The sequence below is a fragment of the Eschrichtius robustus genome, chromosome 13 (assembly GCF_028021215.1).
Source record: "Eschrichtius robustus isolate mEscRob2 chromosome 13, mEscRob2.pri, whole genome shotgun sequence".
In the NCBI taxonomy this organism is placed as follows: domain Eukaryota; kingdom Metazoa; phylum Chordata; class Mammalia; order Artiodactyla; family Eschrichtiidae; genus Eschrichtius; species Eschrichtius robustus.
The window spans coordinates 33474238-33499237 of record NC_090836.1 but is presented as its reverse complement, the minus strand read 5'-3'; the positions used below and the strand labels follow the sequence as shown (position 1 = coordinate 33499237).

Below are 25000 nucleotides of genomic sequence, written 5' to 3'. Positions count from 1 at the left end.
AGAGTTCTATCAATGTAATTCTATCAATGTAATTCAAGAAGAGTTTGGGGCTGGAGATATAGATTGGAGATCCTCCATGTATAAACACATCTGCCTATGTTAGTGAAATTGTCCAAGGAGCCTCAGTAAAATGAGAAGAGGAACAGGATACAACTTTGGAGAACTGAGATTTAAAAGACTGGCAAAAGTGAAGGTGTCCACAGAATGTAGGAGTACTAATTTAAAATGATGTCACAGAAACAGCAAGAAAAATGTTTCAAGAAAGGAAGAGTGAAAATGATATCAGACCCTACAGAAAAAAGTCATAAGAAGGCCATGGGTGTCCTCAGCAGAGGGAGTTACCATAGAATGAAAGGGGTGATGAACAAAATTTACATTTTCATAAGTTTGGCTGTGAAGGGAAGGAACAAAACAGGAAAATGGCCTCATCCAGATGAAGAATAGAAAGCGAGTACACTGGAGAGCCATGATATGACTCAGTTTCTCCTTGACTTCTAGAATTCTCATTGCTACTAAATAAATACATATGTTCACTAATTGCTTGCAAAGTTGTATTTATTTTTCAGATTCAGTCAATAAAAGAACAAAAAGACTCATAATGGCAACTCACATTTTGAGTGACATACAAATGTTTAGTTATTCTCATTATTTAAGTCATTATTTTTGTTCACTTACAAAATAAATACCTGGTCTGTTACAACTGGAAAGGTAATGCTATTTACTATTAACTGACTGTTGAGGTCGTAGATTGTTGGCACATGTCTAAGCAGGAACACGTCGTGATATGCCTGTATCTGTAAGGTATTGTACCGCCATCAGGACAGTCAAGAACAATTTTTCTGAACTCATAGTTTTCTTCTTGGCAGCAAAGGCATGAATTTTTCAACTGAAAGTTATCATAATCATACCTTAAAAAAAGAAAACTAGGTAATAAATATTTTCAGAATGTCTTCTGAAATAAATTGACATCAATGTTCAAATTCTAATTGTCTAAGTGATTTAGCAAGTCTTCCAAAAAGTTTATTCTTTCCCTACACCTTGCATTTCCCCCTTTACTGTAAACTTCTGGTGTGGATTCATTATAATTGGTATGTAAGACCAAAAAAAAAAAAGAAAAGAAAAGAAAATGAAAAAAGTCCAAAATGGAGAGATTTACCATTTCATAATTAGAGCATTATGGTGCAAAAAATATAAACAAAACATTTTTTAAATATACAACTTAATACCAAATTATTATTCTCCATATATTAATCTACATGTAAAAGTGTACAAAAGGAAAAATATGTAATATATGTTATGTCTAAAATGTAAGCAACTTTTAAAAAAATCACTTTTAAGCAAGAGTATTTGCTTAAGTAATCTCTGTAATCACTATATGAAAATAAATACATTTGTCATAAATGTATTATGTTTGACTTATTTAGAAAACTACTTCAAAATAATTAATTACTATTTAAAATGTTTATTTTGATTTGCGGGTATTAATATTTTCATTTTAACCAGGTCCTGATCATTAGCTCTCATGTAAACATTTGTCCATGTAATGTTTTAAACGCTTAATTTTCTCCACAGTGTTGCAAAATTAATGCACAGTATACATTCAAGGAAAAACTTACCTGAGAGTCTTTCTGCATTCCCCTATGCATCTTGCCATCTCAAATTTTTTCTTGCAGCCATTGTAGTTAACAGTCACATTCACGGGTGAAGATCTGCAATTAGTTTTACCTAGGATAACAGAGTCAAAAATGAGGTTCAACATTAACAATTGCTAAGTCTCAGTTTTCTTAACCATGAAGTAGAGAATAATAACAACAAATACTTCACAATGTTATTGAAAGGGATTAACTGTCTCAACACCCAGAACAAGGTACCTGGTTAATACTCAATAAATGTTATTATTATTCTATTATTACTATCATAGGAGAAGAAGAAATAAAAGAAGGAGGAAGGGAAGCAGGTAGAAGGAGGAAGGAAGAAAGAGGAGGGAAGGAAGAAAAGGCAGAGAGATGGTTGTTTCTGATATCCATTTTCTCATTGCTGATCATCCTTATGTTCTAATACAACAAGTTACAACATAACCTACTGATGTTAGGAGAACAAACTAATTTTTTTCCATGAAAATTAAATGTTCTCCCTTGTAAACATCACTGGTTTTTACTGGGAAGAATGCTGCAACCAACATGCGTGAGAAAATATAATACTTTGTATTAATTGTTAGTTTATGCATATGGGTTAGATTACCTATTGTGTTAAAAACACAGGAGACTTTCTATTAATGATCTGCCATTTTGTTTTAAAGAAACACTAAATTTTTGTCAACAGTTTACATTTCCTCCGTATGTGGAACTTGATTTTACTTACATGTATAGCAACAGTTATTTGAATCATAGACTCTGCCTTCCTATAGGGGTAAGAGAAAAAGAAATAGACTGAAAAACCTCTGTATTTTTCTATAAATAATATAACATTTGTTAACTTATTGAAATAGCATCACAAAGCGGGAAATGGAAAAGATAGACACGCTGATCTCAGATCCAGTCAGCACAGACGGGAGAGTATAGCAATAAAAATGAGACTATTGACACCAAATTTTTTCAATAGTAGTTAGAAAGGGAAAAACAATGTTTAAATTAAATTCTTCTTTAAAATAAAATACCAAAAAATGAAAAATTACTCCTCCCTATTTGAATTGAAAAAAAAATACTTTAATAATAACATTACTACTTGACACTAAGTTTCTCACGGGCAGGATTTTCGCCTTATAAATTATCATACTCTCAAACTTATCAATGTCTCAAAGTAAAAACTCAGTAAATGTTGAAAGCCAACACTGGAGTTCTAAAATAAAACTTTAAACTATATTATCAATTATAGCTTCAGAAAGAAAAAATAGTTAAATTTAAACCTTCCTTAGTAATTTAAACTTAAGCATTCATTAATACAAAACCCTCACCATATTTTCGGGGGATAAAAATTGTGGCACAAAGAGAGCTCTGAACAGTACACATTTATGTGATTATATTAAAAAATATGTTCTTTTACAGAGAATGATTAAGCTGAATCCATGAACCTTGAAAAAAATAGTTTTTTGTTTGTTTAAAAAACAGTAACATGCTTTCTACAGTAACTTACTTCTAGACTAGCACGAGATTAAGTTTTATAGAACCCGCAAATATATATTTGATATGAAAAATATACTTGGCAATAAAAGGTGTATGACATAACTGGAATGGAATCTACAAGAGATGTATAACTATTGTCCAGGCACAAACTTTTCCAAATAAGGAAGAAGACAGGTTGCGTTTATATTTAACATGAGAAGTGAACTTTGTTGATCACTGCTTAAGAAGATGACTTACTTCTGCACACCAAGTCTGCTTTGGGCAGTCTTGTACCACCGCAACGAAACCTGTGCTGTGGCAGAAGTAGGAGACACATGGGTTGCTGGGGTCACCAAATGAAGCACCAACCTGGGAGGGAGGGAGGGGGAAAGAACAAATGAGTATTCATCTTGATTTCTTTTTCAGGTTGACAATAAAATCTGTAATTCTTTTTTCAAATTTATAATGTTTAGTGAATTTCCAGAGGCACTTTCAGCTATTAGATGAATATTTTTAAAAAGGTGGATTAAAGTCTCCTACTTCCATGAATAAATCAAATGTCTTCACTGAGAGCACAGAATGTGTCAAGAGTCTCAATCCTCAAATTAAGATTCATCTATAGTAGCTCTATTATATTTTTCAAGGATTTTAAAGAAAAGTCCCACAAGATATCTTCTATCTTTCTGTGTGTTCCTGTGCTTTTAAAGCTCTCTAGATTGCTTTATAATTACTTTATGTTTAAAATTCAAACATCAGTTTGGGAAATTCCATTTATATCAGGCCCTCAAACCACAATTGAACTTTCTGGTAAACTGAAATTTTATTATTTCAACTATTTTGCATATAAATTATTAGAGGTAAAACTTTTCTTTGTTCTTTAAACATCGTCGCATTTTACATTTCAAAACTGTCATAGGTTCTCAAGTCAGATAACCTTTGGAAACTAAAATTTAAGAAGCCCAGGTAGAAATGTGAGTGTAATAAATGAGTTATATCAAATTAAATTATTATTAAATTATAGGCTCTGTTTTATGTATTTCCTAACATACCACATATTTTATTTTATATTTAGATTGTTGTAATATTTAGTATCACCAGTTCAAATTTATTAATATCAGTTTGAGAATCATCTGGTTTTTATGGCTTTGTGATACTTTTCCTAGAAAGTTAAATTACTTTCCAATATGTCAAATCAGTTGTCAAATCCAGCCCTGAATATACTGTGTTGCTATATCCCTATAGTAGAGCTCTAGTCTTTGGGGTTTTCTTATTTGATCTCTGACAGTTCGGCCATCTGATCTTTCTAATTATAATTACAGTTTCACTCTGTTCATTGATTTGAACATTGTATGTCTTCTCCATTTCATGGGACCCATGGGAAATTTTGTTCAGAAGCTCCATTGCTAGGTTAATGATCAAGTATATTACCCCCTTGGAAGCAAGTTATGGTGGATATTGCATTTGACCTTTCTTTTGTAATGAATATGGGAAAAAAATAAACAAATTCCACTCCACCGTTATCTATGAGTTTTTCATATTAGCTGAAAGAGCCTGCATTTATTCATAATTATATTAATAAAAGTATTTTAAAGTAGAAATGACCTTACCTCATAGTCGGTATTGTTAAATAAACATGTTCTTGGTTCTGAAAAATAAGTACATATTTTACCCTAAGATAAATATTATAATTTTTTTATTTACAAAACAGACATTGTATATGAGATCATATTTACCAACCAATAAGGAAACATTATAATGTTTCTTCCCATAACACCATGATCTCCTTTTAACCTACTGATTACATTCATAACTGGGTTTCCCCTGCTCCAAAGATAGTAAGTTTTAAGAGGGCAAGTATTGATTCTGCTTTATTTATCACACCCATCAAGCATTTGACTCATATTAGTAGCTCAATAAATATCTCTTGAATGTGTGAATAAGTAAACAACTATTCAATTCAATTCAAATGACGTATTATGAATACATACCACAGTACCCGATTTCACAGCAGGTATCATTAGCTTTGAACTTTACAAGCCTCTCTTCAGTTTTGCATGTGGGTGGAGAAGGACACTCCTTGGGTTTACAGTCTACGGTCTTTGCATTGGTACAGGTGCATCTGTGGCAATTGGCAGTCCATATGTCTCCAGGCTACAAAAACAAACCAAGTTTAGACTTCTATTTGAATACAGGAATGACAGCAAATTTGGATTAAAGTAGAGACAAACTGTGTACTTACAGACTTCTTTTCTCCCAGTGGACCATGACAAACTGTTAACATGAAATGACAAATGCTAATTAAATTCGGCAAAATATAACAGTCAATTATCTGTAGATAACCACCAGGTTGACCAGTACTGAATTGGCACTAGTATTTCAGAGATACAGAATTATGAAGGATTGTAAGGTGCTTTAAGGTGGATAAATCACCTCCCCCTACTTTGAGCAAACTGTCTTTAGCAAGCATATATATATTTCCTATTTTTACAATCCTCAGAAAGGATAATTCTTGACCTCTCCTGTCAGTGGTCAACAAATCTTATGGCTACTGTTTTACTTATTGTTTCACTTTCTGACTTCTGTCTCCACAATCCTAAAAGTCACCAAGACCTCATAATTACCAGTCCCAAGCGCTCTTTCTCAGCTTTTCAAGTTCCCTGCAATAGCTGACATTTTTTTACCTCTCACCTTCTTGAAAACGTTCTTCCTTCAGATTGAACACTCTGAAATTCCTGTTAGAAGCTCTTCCTCCTCCCTCTCATTTTGTCTCTATTCTTCTCACTGGTACCTTCCTCCATCTTTACAGTATCCAATGTAACATCAAGTGGATGACTCTCAAACTTCTAGTTCCTGTATAAACATCTCTTGTGAGCTACGGACCCAGATCTCCCTTGGCCTAATAAACAGCACCTCGGCGGATTTAAAAGAACCTCAGACACGTGTACAAAATGTGCACAAAATAGATTGAATCATTTTTCCCCTAAAACCAGTTTTTCATCTAAGCTGGCCACCTCCTGTTAAGGACTGAACTATGCTTTCAAATACTTAAGCTTAAAACTTAGAAGTCATCTTGATTATTTCCTTTCCATCATTTGGCATTGAACCAATTGCAAAATCTTGTATCCTTATCCTCACTTGAATCCCTTCCTTTCCTGATTTTACTTGTTACAATACTACTCCAGGACCTTAGTATCTTTTATTTTTTTTAACATCTTTATTGGAGTATAATTGCTTTACAATGGTGTGTTAGTTTCTGCTTTATAACAAAGTGAATCAGTTATACATATACATATGTCCCCATATCTCTTCCCACTTGCATCTCCCTCCCTCCCACCCTCTCTATCCCACCACTCTAGGTGGTCACAAAGCACCGAGCTGATCTCCCTGTGCTACAAGACTGCTTCCCACTAGCTCTCTATTTTATGTTTGATAGTGTATATATGTCCATGCCACTCTCTCACCTTGTCCCAGCTTACCCTTCCCCCTCCCTGTATCCTTAAGCAGGACCTTAGTATCTTTGACCTAGCAGAATCTGTTTTTTTTGGGGAAGTCTGACTCAGTCTTCTTTCTAATCCAGTCAGTTGTCTGTGTCATAGGTAGAAAAGTTTTCCTAAAGCCTACTTTTCATTTCATCATTGCTTCGATCAAGAACTTCTGATACCCCTTACAGTCTTGTAAACTAAATACCTTATTTTAGCATTCTGCCTTCTGAGGTTGCCATAACATGTCTCCAATCTACCATCTCGACCTTGTCTCACTTCTTTCATTTACATACCCTGAATTAGACTACTTATTGTTCTCAAATTCCAATTCTCTAATGAAATACCCGAGAATCCTTCCAAAGTATACAATATATGTAACATGTGTGACACATAACATGTGCTAGTTATATAATACATAGGTCACATATTTCACTGTGAAATTTATTTTCAGCCTTATATGAAAATTGCCTATGTTTCTTTGAAAATCTCCCTACTCCCACTCTATCCTAAGATCAGAGATGATTTTTTTGGTAACTTTTGCCACTTTGTTCAAAGCACATCACATTGGCTTGATAATTTTAGAGGAACTCAAAGTCCTCTAAAAGTATTGAACTCTGGTTACACCTAATTTTTCTTGCTAAAATTCAGTCCTCAAAAAAAGCTGGAATTATTTAGCTTAAAAAATACTATCGAGCAGCAATATTTTGATCACGGTATCATATAGTTACATGAAACAATTTATTTAGTAAACTCTATTTTGACTAAGTGACAAGATGCATTTGTTTGGTTTGGCTTTATTAGTTTGTGTGTGACAAAACAATCATTCACTATTTATTTGGTGAATAAAAACTAAATTCATACACTTCAAGTTTTCCTATTCTATCACACTTCCATAGCTAGTGAGTTTCATTGGCATGACCTCTGAAATTTGATTTACAAGAAAAACCATTAATGTAGGATGATTGATTTTCAAGTGGAGGTAAGCTTACCTGGAGGCAGTGGAAGTGATACTGGACATCCTGTGTAAAAACAGACACCTCACATTAATCTCTAAAGTTACTGGAATAAGTTTGGAATAAATATAGTTTTCTAATCACTGAAAATACATGGCCACATTGCTAGTCTTACAAACAGACATATTCCCATCAATCTTCCCTTTCTACTCCTCATGGCATTTGATATTCCGCCATTAGAAAGTGTTTCCTTTAGATTTCAAATTTTAATGGGAGGAAAATATGAGAATCAAAAGGAGGAATGAGAATCAAGGTAAACTTCTCTTCAAAATTTCTCGGAAGACAGTTCTGATAAATAGGACAATAAAATATATAATCAAACAAGGAAAAGGATAACTCAGATATAGAAAAGATATAAGTATTATTAGTTGCCTGGTTTTAATCCTTTAAGAATTTTTATCCTCTTTTTGTCTTACAATATTTTAATCTTGTTCTGTCTCCACTCCCACAAAATGCTTTAAACTGCTTACTTTTTTTTTATTGAGGTTTCACTTATCACAAAGTTCAGTCAACCTAACAATCCACTCAAATTTCAAATTCTATTTCCAAACTGCTAAAATTCAGATTAATATTTTTATTCTCTCTACCAAGCAGAAGGCTGAACTAGGAGTAACAGAATATTTGAGAAGAACTTGAAGTTTCTTTATGTTTGAGTAAAAGGATCCCAACAACTAATAGGTACAGAAAAACAGAAAATAAATTAATTAAAGATGTGCAAGTTTGGGGCATAAAATATTTCTTTACTAAGGGACACTAGACTAATTCCCAATTATAACTGCTTAACAGATTACCAGAAACCAGCAACAGCAGAGAGAAATTGTGTTTAGGCCTAAATATAGCAGAAAATTTTCCCTACCCAGAATTCCCAGTTCATTGAAAAAATTTGTAACGGGAGGAATAAGATACAATCTCATACTCTCCACATTGCTTTCAGAGCAATTTTTCTAAAACCTATCTGATCATATCATTCTCTTAACAAAATCTTTAAGGAGACCCCATTTATTATAAGGATAAAGTCATTTAAGTTTGGAAATAAGGTCCTTCTTAAACATTCCTTTGCTTACCTTTCTAATCTCATTTCTTCCCTGAACCTCATACAAATATTACCAATACCTGGTTGATTCCTGAAGTCACTCATGCTATCTCAAGTCTCTGTCTTTTTAAGTGCCATTTGGCAGAAATTCCCTACTCAGCCTAGCCAATATTGAAATCAATGATCTCTTCCCTAATGCCTTCACTCAACCCTACCAACTAATACACAGAAATTAACAGTCTCAGTGCACTCCCAGGACCATAATTGTTGTGCACGTGTTTGAGTAGCATTAAATACACTATAACGATAGTATCTGTGCCCATAATAATCTCTTCCAGGCTTCCCTGGTGGTGCAGTGGTTAAGAACCCGCCTGCCAATGAAGGGGACAGGGGTTTGAGCCCTGGTCTGGGAAGATCCCACATGCTGCAGAGCAACTAAGCCCGCAAGCCACAACTACTGAGCCTGCATGCTGCAACTACTGAAGCCCACGCACCTAGAGCCCATGCTCTGCAACAAGAGAAGCCACCGCAATGAGACACCCACGCACCGCAACACAGAGTAGGCCCCGCTCGCCGCAACTAGAGAAAGCCTGCACGCAGCAATGAAGACCCAAGACAGACAAAAATAAAAACAAATAAATAAATAAATTTATATTAAAAAAATAATCTCTCTCCCCCCACACACACAAAGTATTAAAATGGCAAGGGCTGCTACAGAGTCTAGCACATATAAGGTATTAAAGAAGTGTTAGTTGAATAAGTAACAAAGAAATTAGTACTTTTCCCATACTCGCCTGTTTTATTTTCATTTTCTTGATCTCCTGTTGCTACTACAGTGGTTTCTGTAAAAGGATAATGCTGTCATTTTATTTATTAGATAGCATGTACACATATCAAGTTTCTGTGTGTATGCATGCACAAATGATCACACACATTCACGATTAAGGAAAGCTTCTTGTGGAAGAGACAATTCATCCAGTGCATTTGGGTCATTTCATTTTACCTGGGTAGGACACTTTGGGGCGTGTTGTGATTCCATTTGACACTGAGGTGGAGCCTGCAGAAGGAAATATTTAAAATTTCAGGAATAGCACATTTCATAATCCCATTCTCAGAGATTTCAAGGTCATAACTAAGTCTTCCAGTGAGGGGTTCTGATAAAAGCCTAACCCAAAAAATCCTGGAGGAAAAAAAAATCTCTAGTTGAACTTCAAAGCCATATTCCAAAAGGAAATGTAGGATAATCTTCCTGGTCTTTCTTTCCTGTTTCTTTCCCACCACTCCTCTCCTCCAAACTCAACTCCTCATATATAATCACAGGCACACTGATCATTGAAGAGTCTGTATTGCTAGCATTCATCTGTTTGCATTCCAGTTCCAGAGGTTTCCTTGACTCCTGTGGAAGCAGTGACTGCTAAGAGAGGCACAAACGTGGTGAGTAGAGGGACTAAAAAAAGCTAGAGTTTAACTTTAGGTAAGCTGCCCTGTCTTCTGAGATGCCACCAAGCAAGGTTCATTTATTATTATTTGACCTACCTGTGGTAGAAATTACAGGAGCAGTGGTTGTTTCAGATGCTTCCTTGGAGGTACCTAAAATGAATAGGGAAAGAGCAGTGAACTTTTTCTGGTCTCAGAAGAGTGTGTCTGAAGATATCTTCACAAAGAATAAGAGTCTCAAAGCACCTGGAGTGTACTAGTACACCTACTAATGCTAGTTCATGCTCCTGCCATTGAAACAGAACAGGCCCTAACATAGCAACTCCTTGCTCAAAGAAGAATTGAGTATTTTCCTATGACCCTGGCAGCCTTATCACTTAAGGGCCCCCTTCTCTTAATGACAAAAACTTTTTTCACACTTAACTACTTTGCTTCCTATATCCTGGTTTCCTGGTTCTCCCATATTAGTTTTTGGGGGAGAGTTGTATGAGTTGTTTATATATTTTGGATATTAACCCCTGTCGGTCATATCATTTGTAAATATTGTCTCTTATTCAGGAGGTTGTCTTTTGTTTTGTTGATGGTTTCCTTTGCTGTGCAAAAGCTTTTAAATTTAATTAGGTCTCATTTGCTTATTTCTTTTTATTGGCGTGTAGTTGCTTCACAATATTGTGTTAGTTTACACTGTACAGCAAAGTGAGTCCGCTATATATGTGTATATATATATATATATATATATATATATATATCTATATCTATATCTATATATATATATATCTCCCCTCTTTTTTGGATTTCCTTCTCATTTAGGTCACCACAGAGCATTGAGTAGAGTTCCCTGTGCTATACAGTAGGTTCTCATTAGTTATCTATTTTATACATAGTATCAATAGTGTATATGTCAATCCCAATCTCCCAGTTCATCCCATCACGCCCCCCCTTTCCCCCCGGGTATCCATATGTTTGTTCTCTACAACTGTGTCTCTATTTCTGCTTTGTAAATAAGATCGTCTATACCGATTTTTTCAGATTCCACATATACACGTTAATATACGATATATGTTTTTCTCTTTCTGACTCTTTCATGGTCCATCCATGTCTCTACAAATGACCCAATTTTGTTCCTTTTTATGGCTGAGTAATATTCCATTGTATATATGTACCACATCTTTATCCATTCATCTGTTGATGGACACTTAGGTTGTTCCCATGTACTGGCTATTGTAAATAGTGCTGCAGTGAACATTAGGGTGCATGAGTCTTTTTGAATTATGGTTTTCTCTGGGTATATGCTCAGTAGTGGGATTGTTGGGTCATATGGTAGTTCTATTTTTAGCTTTTTAAGCAACCTCCATACTGTTCTCCACAGTGGCTGTATCAATTTACATTCCCACCAACAATGCATGAGGGTTCCCTTTTCTCCACACCCTCCCCAGCATTTATTGTTTGTAGATTTTTTGATGATGGCCATTCTGACCAAGATGGTGGGGGGAATAGGAGGATGTAGAGTTCATCTCTCTCCACAAATGCATCAATAGTACATCTACAGATGGAACAATTCTCACAGAACACCAGCTGGACACTAGCAGAAGACCTTGGACACTGGAAAGGACAGCAAAGATCCTGCATAACAGGTTAGGATGAAAGAAAGAAGGGAAAAAGAAGAGGAGAGGAAACAGGACGGGATCTGTGCCCCTGGGGGGGAGCTGAAGTACAGGAGAGACTCCCACATCTGGGGAAGACCCCTCACTGACAGGGAAATCAGTTGAGACAGAAGGGAAGCATCTGAGGCTGTTGAAGGAGGGTGTGTGGCAGACAGGACAGAGTGACACCTACACAGACAGTCCGCGCCATAGCCCTGCATGCCCCAATCTGGGACGTGTGTCTGCCAGTGCACATGGGGGCTGAGAGCTGGAACGTGGGGATTGGAGAGCAAACCTGGGGGGAGGACTGCTGTTGGCTGCAAGGAGACAGACTGAGGGGATAGGAGGGAGGTAATTCATAACCAGGAATGCTTCTGGAGGAAATCATTTGCCTATTTTTGTTTTTATTTCTTTTTCTTTAGGAGACAGATCCAAAAAAATATTGCTACAATTTATGTCAAAGAGTGTTCTGCCTATGTTCTCTTAAAGGAATTTTATGGTTTTAGGTCTTACATTTAGGTCTTTAATCTATTAGAACTACCATATGGCCCCACAATTCCGCTCCTGGATATATATTCAAACAAAAATAAAAACATAAATTCAAAAAGATACATGCACCCTAATGTACAAAGCAGTACTATTTACAATAGCCAACATAGGGAAGCAACCCAAGTGTCCATCAACAGATGAATGGATAAAGAAGATGTAGTATGTATATATGTGTGTGTGTATATAATGAAATATTACTCTGCCATAAAAAAGAATGAAATTCTGCCATTTGCAACAATGTGGATGGACCTAGAGAGTATTATGCTTGGTGAAATAAGTCATACAAAGACAGAAACTGTATGTTATCACTTACATGTGGAACCTAAAAAATAAAACAAACAAATGTATATAGCAAAATAGAAACAGATTCACAGATATAGAGAACAAACTAGTGGATAGTAGTGGGGAGAGGGAAGAAGGAAAGGGCAAGATAGGGGTAAGGATTAAGAGATACAAACTACTGTATATAAAATAGATAAGCAACAAGTATATATTATACTTTCAGGGAATATAGTCATTATTTTGTAATAATTTTAAATGGAGTATAATCTATGAAAATATTGAAGCACTATGCTGTACACCTGAAACTAATATAATATTGTAAATCAGCTATACTTCAATAAAGAAAGAAAAGAAAAATAGTGCCCCTATCTCCCTGTCACTGTGGGAAGGTAGGAGCCTAACCTCATTCTATAAGCACCAATTAGCAAACACAGATGGCCAAATCACAGAAACCAACCTCTCCCCTAACGTCCTCTAGTACTTTTCCACTAGTTCACCCCAGCACTTAAACACTCTCCCACCTTTTATTTCAGCACAGTTGAGTTCAAAATCTCAACCCTATTGCAATGTTCTTGACTCCTATTTAATAATCTTAAAGTCTTTTTTGCCCATTTAACTCCATTTGGTACAACTTTTCTTTTACAGTTCAACTTTAATATTCATAGAGATAAATAGTCATTTTCTGAAACAACTGGGTGTTAAAGGGAAGAAGAATACTGAACATGTTAACTTCACTGAGTCAGTCATTTCCATTACCTTGGCTGGAACTTTCTGAGACACCAGTAATTTTGCTTGATATCACAGCAGTGCCTGCAAAGTCAAATGAAGGACAATTCACATCAGACATACCTTCTACAGGTAGCCTAAAAGATCAAAAGCAGGAAGAGAAAGTAAATCAGATGAAAGTCTAGGCCAATGCTGCAGCTAGCCCATAGAGCAACTTTATGAAGTAAAAACAAACTAACAAAAAACAACGACAGAAAAAAAAGCCCTCTGGGCAGATGAAACCTCATGGATTTATAACTTGTTGAAGAAATGCTGGCTGGATTTCAGCCTCTACTCCTCCCTTTAGTAGTGTGCCCTTGTGTACTTTTACACACTTACCTGGGGGCTCTGGTTGGAGCCCAGAAATTCAGAGCAAGAAGACAACTTTAGATGGCTGGAAGAGGACATTCTCTAATGAGATTCTGCCCTATTTCCTGGCCCTTTATCTTTACCTTCAACATTCCCCTAGGTTGAAGCAAAGGCATAAGAGTCATTAACTGAGAACGCAACAGATTTGAACCACTGACACTTACTTTTTTGTGTTCCAACTCCAGTGCTAGTTCCTAAGAAAGGCAAAGAAGACTAAAGTCAGGACTGCTGTGTAGATGCTACAACAGTCAGTAAATTCCAGAGAAAGGCTCTTATTTTTCTAGGCTTAGCTACTTAGAGCCACATATTAAATATTTACTTGCCTGTGTTGGAACTTCCAGGAATACCTGTTGTGCCAGAGGCTATCCCAGTGGTACCTGTAGTAAGAGTGAAGGATGAGCCTCACAAAGCCTTTCTTACCCTAAGAAGAGCGTGCTATTGACAAGTGTTCCTGTTTCTCTGAAGCAGTAGAAAACTGTTTAAAATTTTTTCTTGCACAAAATGTTAAGCCTAGCATATTTTTCTGTGCACTTTCTCATAACTGCTTGTTCAAATAAAATATAAGAGGAAAAGTCATACTTGCTCCATAGATCTTATTTCTCTAGATCTAGAATCACCTAGAATCTGATATTAAATGAGAGAATGTCTGTCCTATATTTACATGATTTACTTCTAGTGACTTAGCTCCCTGGTTTTCCAGCATCAAAAAAAAAACAAACAGAAAAAAATTGTCTGAACTTGTGATCAAGGGTTAGGCATCTCAATCAAAGCCTTAACTAACAAATTTACTTGTGTCTATTATAGTGATCTCCACTCACCTTCTTGGCTACTGGTGACTCCTACTGATTCCGGGTTATTGCCTGGCAAAACAAAAGCAGTGAAATTTCAAATAAAGAATGTGTCTAGAGAATTAAATTACATCTGTAGTATGTTCTCTAGGAAAAACCAGGGAGCTAATCTAGGCTGGCCTTATGATCTGCTATTAAATTAAAAGAAACCAGTTTTAAGTCATGCTAATTTTCATTCACAACCTGTATGTAGTAAATTCAAATGGAAAAATCATTGAGAATCCAAAATCTGCCAAAACTCACCTGATGAAATTCCTGCTTCAGTGTTTCCAACATGTTCTTTAAAAGTTGTTGCTTCGGTATAGCTGATTCACTTTGTTATAAAGCAGAAACTAACACACCATTGTAAAGCAATTATACTCCAATAAAAGTGTTAAAAAATATATTTGTCGGGAGAGAAGAGAAGATGGCGGAAGAGTAAGACGCGGAGATCACCTTCCTCCCCACAGATACATCAGAAATACATCTACACGTGGAACTGCTCCTATAGAACACCCACTGAACGCTGGCAGAAAACGTCAGACCTCCCAAAAGGCAAGAAACTCCCCACGTACCTGGGTAGGGCAAAAGAGAAAAGAAACAACAGAGACAAAAGAATAGGGACGGGACCTGCACCAGTGGGAGGGAGCTGTGAAGGAGGAAAGATTTCCACGCACTAGGAAGCCCCTTCGCGGGCGGAGACTGCGGGTGGCAGAGGGGGGAAGCTTCGGAGCCACGGAGGAGAGCGCAGCCACAGGGGTGCGGAGGGCAAAGCGGAGAGATTCCCGCACAGAGGTTCGGTGCCGACCAGCACTCGCCAGCCTGAGAGGCTTGTCTGATCACCCGCAGGGGCGGGCGGGGCTGGGAGCTGAGGCTCTGGCTTCGGTCGGATCGCAGGGAGAGGACTGGGGCTGGCGGCATGAACACAGCCTGAAGGGGTTAGCGCACCACAGCTGGCCGGGAGGGAGTCTGGGAAAAGGTCTGGAACTGCCGAACAGGCAAGAGACTTTTTCTTGCCTCTTTGTTTCCTGGTGCGCGAGGAGAGGGGATTCAGAGCACCGCCTAAACGAGCTCCAGAGACGGGCGCGAGCCACGGCTATCAGCACGGACCCCAGAGACGGGCATGAAACGCTAATGCTGCTGCTGCTGCCACCAAGAAGCCTGTGTGCAAGCACAGGTCACTAGCCACACCTCTCCCTCCCAGAGACTGTGCAGCCCACCACTGCCAGGGTCCCGTGATCCAGGGACAATTTCCCCAGGAGAACGCACGGTGCCTCACGCTGGTGCAACGTCATGCGGCATCTGCCGCCGCAGGCTCGCCCTGCATCCGTACCCCTCCCTCTCCCCAGCCTGAGTGAGCCAGAGCCCCCGAATCAGCAGCTCCTTTAACCCCGTCCTGTGTGAGCGAAGAACAGACGCCCTCAGGCGACCTACACGCAGAGGCAGGTCCAAATCCAAAGCTGTGCGGGAGCTGTGCGAACAAAGAAGAGAAAGGGAAATTTCTCCCAGCAGCCTCAGAAGCAGTGGATTAAAGCTCCACAATCAACTTGATGTGCCTGCATTGGTGGAATACCTGAATAGACAACGAATCATCCCAAATTTAGGAGGTGGACTTTGGGAGCAGGATATATTAATTTTTTCCGTTTTCCTCTTTCTGTGAGTGTGTATGTGTATGCTTCTGGGTGAGATTTTGTCTGTATAGCTTTGCTTTCACCATTTGTCCTAAGGTTCTGTCGGTCGGGTTTTTTTTTTTTTTTTTTACTTTAAAATTATTTTTTCTTTTTTTCTTAATAATTATCTTTTATTTTTTATTTTAATAACTTTATTTTATTTTATTTTATCCTCTTTCTTTTTCTCTTTCTATCTTTTCTCCCTTTTATTCTGAGCTGTGTGGATGAAAGGCTCTTGGTGCTCCAGCCAGGCAGCAGGGCTGTGCCTCTGAGGTGGGAGAGCCAACTTCAGGACACTGGTCCACAAGAGACCTCCCAGCTCCATGTAATACCAAACGGCAAAAATCTCTCAGAGATCTCCATCTCAACATCAAGACGCAGCTTCACTCAACGACCAGCAAGCTACAGTGCTGGACACCCTATGCCAAACAACTAGCAAGACAGGAACACAGCCCCATCCAGAAGCAGAGAGGCTGCCTAAAATCATAATAAGGCCACAGACACCCCAAAACACACCACCAGACGTGGACATGCCCACCAGAAAGACAAGATCCAGCCTCATCCACCAGAACACAAGCACTAGTCCCCTCCACCAAGAAGCCTACACAACCCACTGAACCAACCTTAGCCGCTGGGGACAGATACCAAAATCAACAGGAACTACGAACCTGCAGCCTGTGAAAAGGAGACCCCAAACACAGTAAGATAAGCAAAATGAGAAGATAGAAAAACACACAGCAGATGAAGGAGCAAGGTAAAAATACACATGACCTAACAAATGAAGAGGAAATAGGCAGTCTACCTGAAAAAGAATTCAGAATAATGATAGTAAAGATGATACAAAATCTTGGAAATAGAATAGACAAAATGCAAGAAACATTTAACAAGGACCTAGAAGAACTAAAGAGGAACCAAGCAATGATGAACAACACAATAAATGAAATTAAAACTACTCTAGAAGGAATCAATAGCAGAAAAACTAAGGCAGAAAAACAGATAAGTGACCTGGAAAATAAAATAGTGGAAATAACTACTGCAGAGCAGAATAAAGAAAAAAGAATGAAAAGAACTGAGGACAGTCTCAGAGACCTCTGGGACAACATTAAATGCACCAACATTCGAATTATAGGGGTCCCAGAAGAAGAAGAGAAAAAGAAAGGGACTGAGAAAATATTTGAAGAGATTATAGTTGAAAACTTCCCTAATATGGGAAAGGAAATAGTTAATCAGGTCCTGGAAGCACAGAGAGTCCCATACAGGATAAATCCAAGGAGAAACACGCCAAGACACATATTAATCAAACTATCCAAAATTAAATATAAAGAAAACATATTAAAAGCAACAAGGGAAAAACAACAAATAACACACAAGGGAATCCCCATAAGGTTAACATCTGATCTTTCAGCAGAAACTCTGCAAGCCAGAAGGGAGTGGCAGGACATATTTAAAGTGATGAAGGAGAAGAACCTGCAACCAAGATTACTCTACCCAACAAGGATCTCATTCAGATTGGTTGGAGAAATTAAAACCTTTAAAGACAAGCAAAAGCTGAAAGAGTTCAGCACCACCAAACCAGCTTTACAACAAATGCTAAAGGAACTTCTCTAGGCAAGAAACACAAGAGAAGGAAAACACCTACAATAACAAACCCAAAACATTTAAGAAAATGGGAATAGGAACATACATATTGATAATTACCTTAAATGTAAATGGATTAAATGCTCCCACCAAACGACACAGACTGGCTGAATGGATAAAAAACCACAACCCGTATATATGCTATCTACAAGAGACCCACTTCAGACCTAGGGACACATACAAATTGAAAGTGAGGGGATGGAAAAAGATACTCCATGCAAATGGAAATCAAAAGAAAGCTGGAGTAGCAATTCTCATATCAGACAAAATAGACTTTAAAATAAAGACTATTACAAGAGACAAAGAAGGACACTATATAATGATCAAGGGATTGATCCAAGAGGAAGGTATAGCAATTGTAAATATTTATGCACCCGACATAAGAGCACCTCAATACATAAGGCAAATACTAACAGCCATAAAAGGGGAAATCGACAGTAACACAATCATAGTAGGGGACTTTAACACCCCACTTTCACCAATGGACAGATCATCCAAAATGAAAATAAAGAAGGAAAAACAAGCTTTAAATGATACATTAAACAAGATGGACTTAATTGATATTTATAGGACATTCCACCCAAAAACAACAGAATACACATTTTTCTCAAGTGCCCATGGAACATTCTGCAGGATAGATCATATCTTGCATCACAAATCAAGCATTGGTAAATTTAAGAAAATTGAAATCATATCAAGTATCTTTTCTGACCACAACGCTATGAGACTAGATATCAATTACAGGAAAAGATCTGTAAAAAATACAAACACATGGAGGCTACACAATACACTACTTAATAACGAAGTGATCACTGAAGAAATCAAAGGGGAAATAAAAAGATGCGTAGAAACAAATGACAATGGAGACACGACGACCCAAAACCTATGGGATACAGCAAAAGCAGTTCTAAGAGGGAAGTTTATAGCAATACAAGCCTACCTCAAGAAACAGGAAACATCTCGAATAAACAACCTAACCTTGCACCTAAAGCAAACACATGAAAGAATGCTCAACATCATTAATCATTAGAGAAATGCAAATCAAAACTACAATGAGATATCATCTCACACCGGTCAGAATGGCCATCATCAAAAAATCTACAAACAATAAATGCTGGAGAGGGTGTGGAGAAAAGAGAACACTCTTGCACTGTTGGTGGGAATGTAAATTGATACAGACACTATGGAGAACAGTATGGAGGTTCCTTAAAAAACTAAAAATAGAACTACCATACGACCCAGCAATCCCACTACTGGGCATATACCCTGAGAAAACCATAATTCAAAAAGAGTCATGTACCAAAATGTTCATTGCAGCGCTATTTACAATAGCCAAGACATGGAAGCAACCTAAGTGTCCATCATCAGATGAATGGATAAAGAAGATGTGGCACATATATACAATGGAATATTACTCAGCCATAAAAAGAAACGAAATGAAGTTATTTGTAGTGAGGTGGATGGAGTTAAGAGTCTGTCATACAGAGTGAAGTAAGTCAGAAAGAGAAAAACAAATACAGTATGCTAACACGTATATATGGAATCTAAGGAAAAAAAAAAAAGTCATGAAGAACCTAGTGGCAAGACGGGAATAAAGACACAGACCTACTAGAGAATGGACTTGAGGATATGGGGAGGGGGAAGGGTAAGATGTGACAAAGTGAGAGAGTGGCATGGACATATATACGCTACCAAATGTAAAATAAATAGCTAGTGGGAAGCAACCGCATAGCACAGGGAGATCAGCTCTGTGCTTTGTGACCACCTAGAAGGGTGGGATAGGGAGGGTGGGAGGGAGGGAGATGCAAGAGGGAAGAGATATGGGAACATATGTATATGTATAACTGATTCACTTTGTTATAAAGCAGAAACTAACACACCATTGTAAAGCAATTATACTCCAATAAAGATGTTAAAAAAAAAAAAAGAAAGTTGTTGCTTCTGTAAGAGCAAAGGAGGAAAAATTGAGAAGCTTGAGAGGTTGAAAATATGAAAATGATATAGCAGTGTATGATCTTCTCCCTACAGCCACTTAAAGGAGAATTCCTTTTACTATTTGACTTACCTGTTTTGAAACCTCCAGGTGAGGATGTCCCAGAGCCTTTCCCAGTGGTACCTGGGATGGGAGAGAATATAAAGAGGAGGAAATGTGCAGGGATGTCTTTCTTATTAGATGGAGATCATGGTTTAGGACAAATCATGTGTTTCTGTAAAAGAATGCATTCCTTCTCTAGGATTCCTTGTTCCAAAAGGTGAAATAAACATTCTTTTTTATTGATCTGTTTCATTTCTTGCGGTAAACTACAGTCTTCTGGGATCCTTCTTTTCTGGAACTAGTATCATGGAGTTGGGTCCCTCTCCCATCTTCAACTTTTTAACTTCCCCAACTTCACCCGTTTTACTTCTAGTAGATTGGCTCCCTGAAATTATGCTAGTGACTCCTGAAGGTTAAAAAATGGAAAGGATCAAGAATCTTGAAATTTTAATTAATTATTTCAAGACAGTTCTCCCTTTTAATTTCAAAGTTTTATAATTGTAAGGCTAGGCTCTCCGAAAAACAAAATATTAAAAACACACATGTCCCCTGCAAATTCTGGTTGATCCTGTTTGATCTGACATTCTGAACCCCAAAATTAGAAGCAATCTAGTCTCCAGCACACCAAAACTTTGCCTTATGGATTGCCATACTGGCAATTGTTGAGCCCCAACTCCTCCCTTTTTCAGGCTCCTTTGCCTTTGCCCACCTATATAGCCCAAGGAATCATGTTTCCGTTTATTTGTCTTCTCTTCTCACTCTATATGACCATCATAAGGAAACCCACCAGCATCCACAGTTTCAAATATCATTTGTAAGTGAATGACTTGACAAATCTCTATCTCCAATGCAAGCCTCTCTTCTGTGTTCTGGTTGCACTTATCACTCCTGCTGAGCATACTAACTGGACACCTCAGAGCATTTTAAGCTCAAACTGTCAACATTTGACCTCACTATATCTTCTATCAGTTATAAATTTTTTCCTTCCTCCCGTATATTCCCAGGTGTGATAGTTGTGCCAATAGTCACCCTCGTGGTAACTGAAATCACAAGAGGAGAGAATCAGTTTATGATTCCCTTTTACTAGGGTTTTGAAGTAGGATTTGGTTTAGCACAAATTATATCAGGAAACTTCTTGCCTTAAGTGTGGCTTCTATTATGCCATTTTATTACAAATATACAAAAAAGGCAATTCACACGGGGTAAAATATAGGGCAGTTAACATCCTAACAATTTGTACCCAAAGAGAGATTCAGGTAGAATAGAATTCCCCCTAATTTTATTATAGCCAACGTGATTTACTTTAAGATGAAGAGAAAAATAATTATTTGACTGCTATTGCTCACCTATTTTAATTCTACCCTGGGTGGTTTCACCACTTCCCAAAGAAGTTGTGGCCCCTAAGTGAAAGGAAGAAAGGAGAAGAATACTAAATTTGGAAGACTCATGTACTCAGAAAAGTTGGGTGGTATCCACTGGGTGTGGTAGGGAATGTGTGTTTTTGGGTGAAGGAGTTGAAGGGAGGAGGCTATCTCATTACTGAAGTTCTTTATACTCCCCATTAGGTTATTGCTTTACCTGTGTTAGAGTTTCCAGATGCAACTGTTATGCCAGAGACTACACTAGTGGTATCTGAAGTAGAAGAGAGAAACAGAGAATCCCAATAGTGATGCATTTACCATCCCGAGAAGAGCATGGCCAACAAGACTCTCTGGGACATGAAAGTAGAAGACTCTTCTTGGGGCTATCCTGCCAAAATGAGGTGCATTCTCCATTTTTAAATTCAGGGCCACATTAAAAACATTGGCTCATGTCCCGGCCTTGATGATTTGCTTCTTAAGGTTAAATATCAGACGTCGCTGGGCCTCTCCCATATTTACCTGTTTCACTTCCAGGGCTTGGCCTCTCAGATGTGCTAGTGGTGGCTCCTAATGACAAGAAATAAAAACAATACTTGTCTAAATGTACTTAATTGTATAAAGTGAATAAATTCATAACATCCGAAATCCAAAATTTAATAGACCTAAACTTCCAGAGTTACTTCCATCATCTCTGCTTCCCTACTTATAACTATATGGACATATATTGCCTCCATCTCACACCAAGGTAATAGCTTGAATGTCCAAAGGGAATCCTTTCTGGACTTCCCTCTTAAGAATTACAGTATAAGGTTTATCCCAGAAGAAATGATATAATTTTCATAAATACAAGCTTCCTCCTTTTCTTTGGTTATGCTTCCTTCTCTGGAAGTTGTAGCTTCTAAAAGTGAAAAGGTAGAGAGTAATGAAGGCTAATAGAAAGTCATAAAAAGGTATCATGTGCAATTGCTCCAGAATTTGCCCCAAGAAAGAAATTATAGCACCTGTTTCCTCATTGATTCACCTGTGTTGGAACTCCAAGGTGAGATGGTACTACCACGATCCACTCCAGTAGTACCTGAAGACAAAATTGAATGGTATTTGAGAGATTACTACAAGCAACTATAGGCCAATAAAATGGACAACCTGGAAGAAATTGACAAATTCTTAGAAAAGCACAACCTTCCAAGACTGAACCAGGAAGAAATAGAAAATATAAACAGAAAAATCACAAGCACTGAAATTTAAACTGTGATTAAGAATCTTCCAACAAACAAAAGGCCACGACCAGATGGCTTCACAGGGGAATTCTATCAAACATTTAGAGAAGAGCTAACACCTATGCTTATCAAACTCTTCCAAAATATAGCAGAGGGAGGAACACTCACAAATTCATTCTACGAGGCCACCATCACCCTGATAATAAAACCAGACAAAGATGTCACAAAGAAAGAAAACTACAGGCCAACATTACTGATGAACATAGATGCATTCCTCAACAAAATACTAGCAAAGAGAATCCAACAGCACATTAAAAGGATCATACACCATGATCAAATGGGGTTTTTCCCAGGAATGCAAGGATTCTCCAATATATGCAAATCAATCAATGTGATACACCATATTAACACACTGAAGGACAAAAACCATAAAATCTTCTCAATATATGCAGAAAAAGCTTTGGACAAAATTCAACACCCATTTATGATAAAAACTTTCCAGAAAGCAGGCATAGAGGGAACTTACCTCAACATAATACAGGCCATATATGACAAATCCACAGCCAACATCGTGCTCAATGGTGAAAAACTGAAACCATTTCCACTAAGATAAGGAACAAGACAAGGTTGCCCACTCTCACCACTATTATTCAACATAGTTTTGGAAGTTTTAGCAACAGCAATCAAAGAAGTAAAAGAAGTAAAAGGAATCCAAATCGGAAAAGAAGAAGTAAAGCTGTCACTGTTTGCAGATGACATGATACTATACATAGAGAATCCTAAAGATGCTACCAGAAAACTACTAGAGCTAATCAATGAATTTGGTAAAGTAGCAGGATACAAAATTAATGCACAGAAATCTCTTGCATTCCTATACATTAATCATGAAAAATCTGAAAGAGAAATTAAGGAAACACTGCCCTTTACCATTGCAACATAAAGAATAAAATACCTAGAAATAAGCCTACCTAAGGAGACAAAAGACCTGTATGCAGAGAACTATAAGACACTGGTGAAAGAAATTAAAGATGATACAAACAGATGGAGACATATACCATGTTCTTGGATTGGAAGACTCAACATTGTGAAAAAGACCATTCTGCCCAAAGCAATCTACAGATTCAATGCAATCCCTATCAAACTACCAATGACATTTTTCACAGAACTAGGACAAAAAATTGCACGGTTTGTACGGAAACACAAAATACCCTGAAGAACCAAAGCAATCTTGAGAAAGTAAAAAGGAGGTGGAGGAATCAGACTCCCTGACTTCAGAATATACTACAAAGCTACAGTAATCAAGACAGTATGGTACTGGCACAAAACCAGACATATAGATCAAAGGAACAGGATAGAAAGCCCAGAGATAAACCCAAACACATATGGTCACCTTATCTTTGATAAAGGAGGCAAGAACACACAATTCAGAAAAGACAGTGTCTTCAATAAGTGGTGCTGGGAAAACTGGACAGCTACATGTAAAAGAATGAAATTAGAATACTCCCTAACACCATAAACAAAAATAAACTCAAAATGGATTAAAGATCTAAATGTAAGGCTGGAAACTATCAAACTCTTAGAGGAAAGCATAGGCAGAACACTCTATGACATAAATCACAGCAAGATCCTTTTTGACCCACCTCCTAGAGAAATGGAAATAAAAACAAAAATAAACAAGTGGGACCTAAGGAAACTTCAAAGCTTTTGCACAGCAAAGGAAACCATAAACAAGACCAAAAGACAACCCTCAGAATGGGAGAAAATATTTGCAAATGAAGCAACTGACAACGGATTAATCTCCAATATATACAAGCATCTCATGCAGCTCAATATCAAAAACACAAACAACCCAGTCTAAAGTTGGGCAGAATAACTAAATAGACATTTCTCCAAAGAAGATTTACAGATTGCCAACAAACGCATGAAAGGATGCTCAAAATCACTAATCATTAGAGAAATGCAAATCAAAACTACAATGAGGTATCACCTCACACCAGTCAGAATGGCCATCATCAAGAAATCTACAAACAATAAATGCTGGAGAGGGTGTGGAGAAAAGGGAACCCTCTTGCACTGTTGGTGGGAATGTAAATTGATACAGCCACTATGGAGAACAGTATGGAGGTTCCTGAAAAAACTAAAAATAGAACTACCATACGACCCAGCAATCCCACTACTGGGCATATACCCAGAGAAAACCATAATTCAAAAAGAGTCATGTACCACAGTGTTCATTGCAGCTCTAGTTACAATAGCCGGGACATGGAAGCAACCTAAGTGTCCATCGACAGATGATGGATAAAGAAGATGTGGCACAGATATACAATGGAATATTACTCAACCATAAAAAAGAAGTGAAACTGAGTTATTTGTAATGAAGTGGATGGACCTAGAGTCTGTCATACAGAGTGAAGTAAGTCAGAAAGAGAAAAACAATTACCATATGCTAACACATATATATGGAATATATATATACATATATATATGGAATATATATATATATATATATATATATATATATATATATATATATATATAAAGGTTCTGAAGAATCTAGGGGCAGGACAGGAATAAAGAC

General features: G+C 37.4%; 1 protein-coding gene across 1 annotated transcript in view; it reads right to left on the bottom strand.

The window, feature by feature from the left end:
• Positions 1-724: 724 nt before the first annotated feature.
• Positions 725-25000, bottom strand: part of MUC19 (mucin 19, oligomeric) — a 104138-nt gene continuing 79862 nt past the window's right edge. The window contains exons 58-78 of the mRNA XM_068561933.1: positions 22227-22286; positions 21725-21772; positions 21423-21476; positions 21191-21244; positions 20825-20884; positions 20203-20250; positions 19875-19925; positions 14493-14534; positions 13297-13350; positions 10166-10219; positions 9993-10040; positions 9633-9689; positions 9409-9471; positions 7573-7602; positions 5341-5372; positions 5090-5252; positions 4709-4746; positions 3356-3470; positions 2362-2397; positions 1617-1725; positions 725-908 (exon numbers count right to left, since the gene is read on the bottom strand). Of these exons, the coding sequence (XP_068418034.1) occupies positions 725-908; positions 1617-1725; positions 2362-2397; positions 3356-3470; positions 4709-4746; positions 5090-5252; positions 5341-5372; positions 7573-7602; positions 9409-9471; positions 9633-9689; positions 9993-10040; positions 10166-10219; positions 13297-13350; positions 14493-14534; positions 19875-19925; positions 20203-20250; positions 20825-20884; positions 21191-21244; positions 21423-21476; positions 21725-21772; positions 22227-22286 (1400 nt within the window). The remainder of the gene's footprint in view (positions 909-1616; positions 1726-2361; positions 2398-3355; positions 3471-4708; positions 4747-5089; positions 5253-5340; positions 5373-7572; positions 7603-9408; positions 9472-9632; positions 9690-9992; positions 10041-10165; positions 10220-13296; positions 13351-14492; positions 14535-19874; positions 19926-20202; positions 20251-20824; positions 20885-21190; positions 21245-21422; positions 21477-21724; positions 21773-22226; positions 22287-25000) is intronic.